The following is an 11,703-nucleotide window of genomic DNA, read 5'->3' on the forward strand; positions in this document are numbered from 1 at the left end:
GGAATAGGCCAAAATAACAATTTAGTTCATGTAATCAAATTCCACAAAAATACTTGACGGATTCCATTACTATAGCATGTCATCACCAATAGAATGATGATACCTCTGTCATTTGCCACTCTCTCTCCTGTGGGGCTGGCAACCAACCACTATATATATATATATATATATATATATATATATAAAATTAGGGGAGGGGTTGATCAGGTTGTCAGGGGTGGTCATGCGCCACCCCAACCACCTCTAGTGGTGGCTTGTTGGCCTCCCCCTCCTCCATGTGGCCGGTAACTACCCCCAAGTTCCTTTTATTTATTTTTATTATTATTATTAATATTTTTTAAATTAATTTAAAAAGTGTATGTTCTTTTATTTTTTATTTTTAAGTTCTATATATATATATATTTTTTGTTTTAATTTTTCAATTTGGGGTATTTATATCTTTTAATGAGATTTATTGCTGAAAAGAGAATATTCCATTCGATTTAATGAGGTTTATTGATGGAATGAGGTTTTTGGTAAGTAAATAGTAGTTTGATGTTGTTGGGTGGTGAACATCATAATTCAATTCATGGGGGTATATTGATGGAGCATAGTAGCTCATTGGGGAAAATGTAATTACATACCCCTAGGTTTTAGTATTCGCAGTTAGAATATTATTAATATGTGCAGAATTATCTTTATTTAAATTTTATCTTTTAAGCTTTGTATTTTTTATTTAAAGAGGGCTGATTGTATATAATTAGAAAGTTTGCAACTCTGATAATGAATATTTGAAAAAATAGAGAGATTTCTGTGTATTTTTATCTTTTAAGCTATGAGTAGCCTGTATTCTTTATAGAATTGAAGACACAGTGCTTCTATTCTTTTTATCCACACTTCTCCAGCCGCATCATCCATTCAAGCAAAATAAACTAAAAGGGCAAATTTAGTATGGATTTAGATTTTCCAATGTATGAGCTCCACAACCTGTTTCTTATTACCTAAATTTTTGTAAAATTTGAAAAGTCTAATAATAAGAAATCTCAATCTTACTGAGATCTCTAGTAATTCGCTGTTTAAATTGTAAGATAAATTTGGATCTACTGGACAACTTATTCGGATAAGTGGCCCCACTTGAGAGATCATAAATGATCTATAGAGAAAACCAAAGACTTTAGGGAGCAAAAATTGATAGATGACCATAGAAAGCAACCACTGCAAAAATAAAAAGCAAATGAGAATCCTCTTTATTTCCTTTATTTATGAGGCCATCGAATGCCCATAAAGACTCTGGGCAATACAAGAAGAGATAGTTCTCTTTCATCTAGTTTGTTTAGCATTCTTTATTTATCTAAGAAAAGAGAGATTTATGGATCCTAGCAACTGAGATTATCACCAGGAGCAACACCCAGTTGGCTACAGTATTGATTGTAATAGTTGATACGAGATTGGACAGCACCAGGGTTTCCACCATTGCATTCAATTGCACCGTTAATCGCCCGAATAGTTGCCCCAAACCCTTGGTTTAGGACTTGGTGACAATTGTTCATCCAAAACCACAAGGCTGTTTTAAATGAAATAACGACATCTGTGGCCACTGTTTCAGGAGAGTTTAATCCGTCGAACCCAATGCTATTTCCAGCTGCTCCGTAGTTGTAATTCCAGGTTAGCTGAAGTGGTCCACGGCCAAAGTATTTTTTGGCTGGGTTGCATGGATACTGTGTGTTACTCTCGTCACAGTAGTCCTGGGAAGCACCATTTATCTCTTCTATGTAGCACAGAGCTGCCAAAAACACAAACAGTTTGCTTTAATATGTGATTCTATAAAGAATTAAACTTTGGCCCGGATGGTCTACAAAATGTCCCTTTTACAGCCCTCAATTAACAATTGCCACATTAGCTAAATCACAACAATTGCACAGAATTAAAATAAAACCACATTCATTGAATGATAAAAAGAGAAAGAAGAAAAGAGAAAGAAGAAAAGGGGGTCTTGCAGAAACAGCCATGGCCGTGACCCACAGCTGGCCCGGCCTTTAGGGTGATAAAATCCCTAAGGGTTAACTTTTCACCTCTATGTTTTAGTTTTGAATCAAAAAACGAGTTTTGAGTCATTACAAACAAGTTTTGAGGTATTAGAAACGGATTTTAAGGCATTAGAAACGAATTTTAGGCATTATAAATGGGTTTTGAGGTGGGTCACAGTAGGTTTGAATTGGGTCATGGCGGATTTGAGGCTTAGACATGTGGGTCACGCCCCACATCGTGGGTCTCTGGGTTCGCCGGTGATTTTTTTTTTTTTTTTTTTTTCGTTTTCGTTTTCGTTTTGATTGGATGTAGGTGATCTCAATTTTATTTTTTGCATTTTTGTTAAATGGATGATGCGGCAATTGTTGATTGGGGGCTGTAAAAAGGGCCTTTTGCAAAGCATCCGGACCATAGATGCTCTCTTCTTTAATTTCTTTTCACAGTGTAATATATAGCTCAAGTTGCACATCCCATTGAAATCCTTTGCGAATTACTTGGTAATAATTTATGTACATAGGCGTTTTCATTCCAATTAAATAAATCATATATAAACAATAATCTTTTATGCAATCGTATGTACTACTTGATATGTAATTTATCTGGTCATAAGGAAATGACCTTACGTTTTTGTGAGTAGTTATGAAATAAGGTCTATTACTATAAATTAGAGATTAGAGATGCAATCTAGTATCGTTTAAAGTGACATAATGAATATGAGATGATTTAGCCTAACAACTCAGATGACGTCGCATTAAAAAAAAAAAAAAAAAAAAGTCTCCTGTTGTTTTTTTTACTTAAGTACTAATTCAAAGTTTGATTTTTAGTACTACATATAGCAGTCTATTAAATAACATTATGATCATATAAGAAATGAGTAATACTATTTTGTAAACTGTTAAATGATTGTTATACAAATGAAATAACGCGGCAGTGAAAATTAGTCATTAGATCAGTATTTGTAAAAAAGAAAAAATAATGACCGAGACATGAATCGTATAACAATCTACTAAATAATATTATTCATAAGATATTAGGATGTTTAGGTGCATGAAGGTTAATTTTATGAAGTGAAAACATGTAGAATTGAATAAGTTATAGAGAGAAAGAGTAATTAAGATCTTACATCCAGTCTCATGGGTGACATGGGCAAAGAAAGCTGCAATCTCACGCTTAGAATCATCAGCAGTACCAGTTGTGCCAAACTGAGGGTAGGAATTAAGAGCATCAAGGAAAGCAGCCCTGGTGTAGAAGCTCTTTCCTGGACAGTCTCCAGTGGCCTGATTAAGTATCCCATTAAAGAAATCCTGTGTCACAATATCAGCCACCGAAACACCACTTGAAGGTGGAGCAGGGGATGTAGTACAAGGGCCTTCTCTGCACCCCTGCCCACAGTATTCACTGCTGGTGCCACAATACCCAAATTCGCTGCAGCATTCGTTTGCTGCACATCCACAATTTTGAGCATTCACATATCCTGCTAAGATTAATGCGACTACAACAAGTGTTAGAAGGTTTTTTTTCACACAAAGTGCAACGTCCATCTTGGTATTTTACTGTGAACAATGAGTGAATGAAGAAGATGATTGTGTGGTGAAAAACAAAGTGAGCATGCATCTCATATTTATAATGCAACATAGCTTGGACTATTTCAAGATCTTGCTTGGAAAATGGTAGTTTCCGTGTAAAATCTGCATTCTTGGTAACAAAAAGGCTAAGCTATATATGTATGACATCTAAAGAGAGATAATTAACCACCAAGGTGGTAGTTGAGTTGGTAAAGTAGTAAGGGGGAAGTCCCCCCTTCTTTTCATCCTAATGGTCGCGTGTTCAAATCCGCTTGTGGTAGTAGATGCGTGAACCAGATGCTACTATGAAGGGGCTTATTGGCTCAAACCGGACATTCTACAGCGGGTGGGAACCCTGATGGTAACGCCCAAGGGAAAAAATTACACTGGTTGCCCCTTCCCTAATTAAAAAAAAAAAGAAAAAAAAGAAAAAAAAAGAGAGATAATTAGATTACATATTAAATGCATAAATTCAACTGCTGAGTATTGGGTCGGCTAGATACTATTTTTTAAATTTCCACTGTATGCCCCAAGCTAATATCGTCTTATCTATCTACCATATTTTTAACGCGTAATATTCAACCACTCCAAGCGTTGAAAAATTTCGATTATAGTACATAAATATGGTTTTTGTCCCTAGTTGGTTGTCCATGCATGGACCTTGGCCATTATTAAGTGAATTGACAAAATAAAAACTCAACAATTTAGCAAGATTAAAAATAGTCAGAACTAGCTAATTACAAATTAAAAGATATGAATCTAGACCTAGCCATGGGACTCCTCAAAAGATTTTTAAAAAAATTTAATTTAGAGGTATTTTGATGTTTTCCCATGTCTCATTGCGAGTATAACAGACATTTCACGAGTTTTTCGTCTAAGTTATCAGAAAATCCTAACAACGTGGGTTAAGTAAAATGGGCTAATGGTTTGACGGGTCAATCACAAATTAGGGTTAACTTCACAAAGGCCCCTTCGAATTTTTAGGCGTTTTCAAAGATTCCCAAAGTTAAAAATCTCATAGTCAAACTTCTAATTTGATGCAATCTACTCCATTTGTTAGGATTTGGCGTTAAATCTTAACGGAGGCTATGAAAAATACCAAAATACTCTAAACTTTTTTATTTTATTTATTTATTTTTAATTTTTAATGTGAAATTAAAGGTAAATTTAAAATTTTATAAATGTTAGGGGTATAAAAGTTATTTCATTTATTTCAATGTCTGTTTAATGCCAAACCCTAACGGAAGGGGTAGATTGCATCAAATTAAAAGCTCGAGGAATGAACTTTATGAGGTAAGCTTCTCAAAACGCATGAAAATTGAGGAAGCTTTTGTGAAGTTTCTCCATAAAATTATTTTAGTTTGGTGAAAAACATTAGAAGTGTGGTGAAAGTTTAAGGAGGTGGCCAACAATCGGGCCGGGGTGGCTTACTTGTTGAAAACCAATAAGAAGAGGGGCTTAGAAGGAAAAATCACATGCCCTCTCCCAAATTAGTTAAATTATAGTCTGAAAGTACTATAATAAACACCTAGCGGGTGTTTGTTAAACCCCCTCACATTCCCCCACATCCACCACGCTATTCACTTCATTTTTTTCCCAAAAAAATATTCTTACTTTTATATCAAATCACTCACTTTTTATATCACATTATTTACTTTTTATTACTATTCAAATAAAAAAATCACTACAAAACAAAATTTTTTACTTCCCAATACCACTTTTTCATTTTTCCATACCAATTATTATTATTATTATTATTATTATTATTTTTATCCATGAACAGTGCCATGGTCCATGAACAGTGCGGTGTGGTGGGGTGTTGTTTAACAAACACCCCCCTAAATTAGAAATAATATGAAGCCATTCACATGGTGAGAATCAACCTTAATCAAGCCTTATCACTCACCAAATCACTTGAAGAGGAAGGAGCAGGCTTATCAATTCAAGGTTGGCATGAATTAAGATGAAGGCCATAATGGAATTGAGTTTTTTTTTTTTTAATTAATTAATTAATTTTTATTCAATAATGGGACAAGGGTTACATGGACAAACACAAATGAAACTGAGTGGGTTCCCCAACATAATGGAATTGAGTTTTAATCGTGTACGGTAGTGACCGCCATCAACGGCTAAATTGATTGCTTGTCATGAAACCGGGACAATTAATCGCATTGCTCGTTGGAAACTGCTTGTCATTTGTCAACAATGTTACTCTAGTAGGGGTGCAAAGGCCGTTACGGTTAGCGGTTAGTGGCAATAACCGCTAACCGTAACCACCTTAGCGGTTAGTAGATTTCACTAACCGCAACCGCTAATCGCTTAGTGGTTAGCGGTTAGCGAAATAGATAACCGCCCGTTAATCACTTTTTTAAAATTGAGCTTTTTTTTTTTGGACTTTTTGGGCTTATTTTTTACCCTCATTTTTTTTTTCTTGTATTTTTAATATCTTCTTGGGCCCAATTGCTAAAAAGAGCCCATATTGAAAAATCAAAAATATTTGACCCAAAATTTAGGATCACCAATCCTAAATTTATACATTTGTTATTGTTTTTGTTTTGACTACAAATTCATATGCAAATGTTTGACCCAAATATTTGGGTCAAACAGAAAAATCAAAAATATTTGACCCAAATATTTGGGCTTATTATATAATCATATGATTTAATGATCAAGTCATCATGTGATATAATCATATCAATTATAGTGATAATATATAAATGACTAAAACTATAATGATAATACATTAATACTTAAATTGTGTTTATAAGTAACACATTGGTCATTGTTTAATCCAATGTCAATTACTTAATTTGATATTATACGAATCATATCATTATTCTATATTAATAATATGATTCACTTGAAGTCTTGAATAAAGTATTTGAATTGTCATTGAATCATACGATTAAGTATTGATATTATACATTTATATTATTCATATGCATATGTAGACTTATATAGACTTATAACATATATAGACTTATAAGTTTATAATATACATTGGAAATAAGTCTCTAAATATTTAATTGTTGTATTAGTATGAATTGGTATACTTATGAGTTATGTCATATTATATATGTATAATTTGCTATTATATAATCAAATGATTTAATGATCAATCTCATGTGATATAATTATATAAATTATAATGATAATATATTAATACTCAAATTGTGATTTAATTTTTTTTTTTTTTTTAAATTGTGATTTGATGATCAAGTAATTATGTTATATGTATAAATATTTTTATAATTATAATTATAAAAATATATTATATAAAAAGGCGGTTAGCGGTTACGGTTAGTAAACCCAATAACCGCTAACCACTAACCGCTAACCGCTAGGAGGTTATAGCGGTTAGGCGGTTAGCGGTTAATACGATTAAGCAGTTAGAGTGGTTAGCAGCTAAAGCAGTTAGCGGTTAGCGGGCGGTTTTTAACCACCCCGCCTTTGCACCCCTAGTTACTCCAAAACCATGTAAACATAACAAAACTCCGGTCCAACTTCACCAATACAAATTGATCAATGCAGTGGCGGCTACATCAATGTAGCGGTGGCTACATCAACGGCTAAAAGAAAGAAAGAGGGTAAAGTTCACGTACCCATTCAAACTACCACCCAATTGACAATGTCCCCCCAAACTTTCAATTGTGACAATGTACCTTCAAAACTACCAAAACATTGTTAAAGCTACCAAAACATTGTTAAAGTTCCCTCCCAAAGCTAACAAAAAGATAAAAGTGCCCCTATATATTTCTCAATAAGACAAAAATACCATTGTAAATTCAAAAACGAAAATTTTAATTTAAAAATAACGATTTTTTTTTTTTTTTTTTTTTTAAAAAAAAATGATTTTAAACGAAAATTTTTATTTAAAAAAAAAAAGGTTGCAGCAAAGAACAACAATAAAGTAGGTAATTCTAGATCTTGAGTCTATCAATGATTTGAGAATTCTTCTTAAAAAGTTAGATACTCTCTAGGTTTTGAAGGAAAAAGAGGAATACACTCAACTATGAGTGATTCTCATTAATAAAAATAAATAATCAACATAAACTCCCTTTTCTCTGGAGGTTATAAGCATATATTTATAGTCCAAAACCCTAAACCTAATAAAATATGACATAAATACCCCCAAAACCCAAAACCTAATAAAATAACGAAATAAAGATTCTCAAAACCTTAACCCTAATAAAATAACAACATAAAGTCGGCTAGAAAATAAAACAAATTGACGGCGCCCGTCCGAAAGGGACATATGGGCACCTGGACAGCCACGACAAAAAAACATAAAGAAACATAGGTCATCCGGATGGGACTCTGAACGGGGTCTTCTGCTAGCCTTCTAGAACTGCACGTTCGGACGACCACCCGAACGCCCCTGCGGACTCTTCTGTCCGAATTCTTGAGCGACCTGATCTGCATCATCCTCCCTTGGTTGGAGAGAATTCGACCTTGAATTTAGCCGGTTCTTTCCACGGTCCTTTGGATGTCTTATCAACTCGTTCCACTCAACCTTCCTCAAGATCAAAACAAGGCAACACCCCACAATAAGTGTGGTGTTCTTCATCAATGAAATACTTTGAGGGTTGTCGTGAAGGCCCTACACACCATTTGACAATTCTTAGGATTTGCCGTACTCCTCTCGTCTCTTCTCCCTTCCACGTGCCACGAAAATACTCAAGAATTGGTCAACCGTTGTTTCCATTGTAAATATATAATTTTCCTCATCCATATAAAACTCATCATAACCATTGTTAAGAGAGTTTAAAATATCTTCAACACCAAGGAAATCAACATAATCAACCTCTTCACCATTAAAAGTAGTATATTCACCTGGAAGGTCTTTATCAATCTCTTCATAATTGGCGATGTCATCCGTAGGCTCTTCCTCTTCCAATGGGTCATCTTCTTCGGGGTACGTAGATGCCGTCAAACAAAGGAGACGGCCCTTCTTCTTCGTACTCTTCCTCTAGGTTGGATGGCAAAGGTCTTTTAATGGGATCTTCCTCACCGACATCGTCATCATAGGTTGGTGGGAAATCCCAATCCATGAATCCTTGTGAAGGATCTTGATCAATGCCAAATATTGCATTTTTGGATTCCTTCATTTGCATTTGCTAAGCCTTTAGTTTTATTAGTTTCTGATGTTTTGGTTAGTTTTAGTGTTTTCTAGATTGCTAAGGGAAAAATGCGCCTTTAAACGGAAAAATGCAACTCATTCCATCAATTATGGGGCTTAAGACACTTTGGAAAGCATTGGTAGCAAATTTGGATTAAGCGATTATTCGCACCCGACGAGTCCCACTAAAATGGTCATATCTAGAGTTGTAGAGCTCGGATTGAAGTGATCTTGGTGTCATTAGAAAGCTAACTAAAAGATCTACAAAGTCATGTTAGAGTTGTCTAATTCTGAAGGTAGTGCAATCGAGCGCACATTTAGTGTGATCGAGTGTACACGCGCCCATCGAAAGTGGAAAGTGATGCACGAGTGCGATCGAGCACACTCAGCCAACTTCGCAGCGTTGAAACCCTAAAATTACTTTATACATATCATTCTTTTCTATTGTAAACATATGGAGACGCGCCGGAGGAGCCATACTTTGTCAAAATTCGTGTTTTCTGGGTTTTTGGAGATTTGAGCTCCAATTCTATTGTAAGTTTTACGTTTTTTCATGATGTCAATCCATTTTGTTATAACTTTTGTTATCATGAAAGACTAAAACCTTCAATTAAGGTTGAAGATGAAGCCTCGTCATTGATAAACATTCATGTTCTTGTCGTTTTATGTATACAATGTGATTTTTAATTAAGTTGTTGCTCAAAGTCAATTCAATTGTTTGATTAATTTCATTTGATTGAATGGTGTTCTTTTATTCATGCTAAATTTTATATTCGTTGCGTTTCGTCCGGGGGTACATCGAATGATTGGATTGAGACTAATATCCATTGTGATTTACGGATACAATGGATGATTTGATCTCAATTAAATATTCGTTGTGATTCTTTTAACGGATGGATTCATCGAATGATTTAATATGCGTGTTTACGACTTTTGAACAATGTATAAACTTTTTGGTTGTCTATTGTGTGCATAAAATGCAAGAACATGTTTGATTTGGTGAGGTGGATTTGGATAACCTTAGTATTTTTCCATTAATTGTTTTAAAATCATTTAGTTTACTTTATGTTTTTGCACGACAAAAATACGAAATTTGGAACTAGGTTAAGATAAAATTGGTTTAAATTAGAAAATTGATTTTTACAAATACGACTCCATGTGGATTCAACCTCGCACTTGCACACACACTTTACTGCACATGACTCGTGTGCTTGTGAGTACAATTAAATTTGTACGTCAAATTTTGGAGCCGTTGCCGGGGAGTTGTTTGTTTGTAAAAAATGATTTTATTTTTCTACTAGTTATTTTCTTTTTACAATTTGTTTCTTTTTATTTTTTTTATTTGTTTATGTTTACAGTTACTAACAAAAAAAAAGGGGGCGGGGGCGGGGGCGGGGGGGGGGGGGGGTAGGTTGGTTGTTTTTGTGTTTTTTTTTGCAGTGTCGGCAAAAATCAGTCCTTGCCAGTGTGATCGATCGCACCACACCTGCGCTCGAGCGCACTCGAGCACCCTGGCAGCAGGTAGTCGCACCTGTGCTCGACCTATCTCGCGCCTGCGCTCAATCGCATTGCACACTTGCGCTCGATTGCATTCATCTGTGCTCGGGCGCACTTCCAGAATTAGCCTCAATAGACCAAAAGGTGCTACGTAAAAAGAAAAAAAATTTGCAAATTTTTTTTGTCCATTTTGTGTTTTGTGTTTTGTGTTTTTATTTTTATTTTTTTATATTTTTGTTTATTCTATTGTCCAAAAAATAAAGAATAAACACCAAAAAAAAAATATTTATATTTGGTTATTGTTTCACGTGGGATATTTGCATGTTAAATAGTGAGGGTAAGTATGAATTTTCCGTTTAGTAATTTTAATGCTACCCCTAGTTGTAGGACATTCGCTCCTACCAACTTCCTTCACCATTTCTACCCACATGGACCATGTTCATACTGCTCCAGCCCTTATTATAGTTCAGGTAATTGTCCATCCTGGGGACAATTTTCCAAATTTTCATATGAGCAGATGAACACCAATTTCTCCAGTCCGGGGTCTGAATCAACTTCCAATTTCTATACCCCAGACTGGAGCAACCATTCTGATTTCTCGTGGCAAGCTCATGCTAGGGGAAATTTTGGTCCCCAATCTCATGAATTGCACCATCCTGAATATCCGCAGTTCAATAACCATTCTTCCATGCCTTCACCTTGCAATTACCCTCTTCAAGAGTCATTAGTGCAACATTTTCCAATTGCTCATGTCGATGACTTAGAGGAGAGAGTAAACCAACTCATAGCAACTAGGCGTGCCCATACCCAACCTCCTTACACTCACGCACCTTATAAGTCATGCTCATATTGTTATCATCCTTCTCATCAGATAGATGATTGTTCATTCGTTAACCATTACATGATTGATGAGGAAGATGCTAGCAAATCTGCACATGAGCATGTTCAAACCACCACCATACTTGGGAGTGATCAAAAAGATGAGGAGACTGTTGATGAGCCAAGTCTGGAGGACCCATTGGGAAAGTGCTTTGCTCAATTTGGATGTGACCTAGACCTTGACAAGTTACTTGCGCAAGCTGATACCTTACTGGACTCCACTCCTAAGATGTGAAATGAAAATGGGGAAACCACTGAGATATCATCATCTAAATCATCTTCATCAACAGCTAAGCCTTTCACTATGGATAACCATGAGGAGGAAGAAAAAGAGGAGCAAGTTGAGCACATTGAGCCCCCGTCAACTCCAAATCTGTCCAGTGACAAGGAAGTGAGTACCGAAGCTCACTCCTTCATCAAAATCCCTCTTGAGACAATTCATGAACCCCAAACTTCAATTCTTCAATGTCTCAGAGAGCTGTCTCATGCTGAAATTCTCAAGGATCTATGCACAAAAGGTCCCAAATCTAGGAACCATGTTCCTAAAAATATCCTTCGAAGCGAGCAATTAGGCTAGGTGAGACGGCTAAACATCCTTCCAGAGGGTTATCAAATTTTTAAGAAGAAAGGGTGGAA

The 11,703-nt window shown here is 35.3% G+C and overlaps 1 protein-coding gene across 1 annotated transcript; it reads right to left on the reverse strand.

Annotated features, from left to right (window-relative positions):
• Positions 1-1,203: 1,203 nt before the first annotated feature.
• On the reverse strand, positions 1,204-3,585 carry LOC132184043 (endochitinase EP3-like). Its single transcript, XM_059597523.2, has 2 exons — positions 3,131-3,585; positions 1,204-1,762 (listed from the first exon to the last, which is right to left on the reverse strand). Exons 1-2 carry the CDS (start codon positions 3,546-3,548, stop codon positions 1,356-1,358), a joined length of 825 nt encoding a protein of 274 aa, XP_059453506.1. The 5' UTR covers positions 3,549-3,585; the 3' UTR covers positions 1,204-1,355.
• Positions 3,586-11,703: the final 8,118 nt, after the last annotated feature.

This window comes from Corylus avellana, chromosome 2, assembly GCF_965113065.1.
Source record: "Corylus avellana chromosome 2, dhCorAvel1.hap1.2, whole genome shotgun sequence".
Lineage (NCBI taxonomy): Eukaryota > Viridiplantae > Streptophyta > Magnoliopsida > Fagales > Betulaceae > Corylus > Corylus avellana.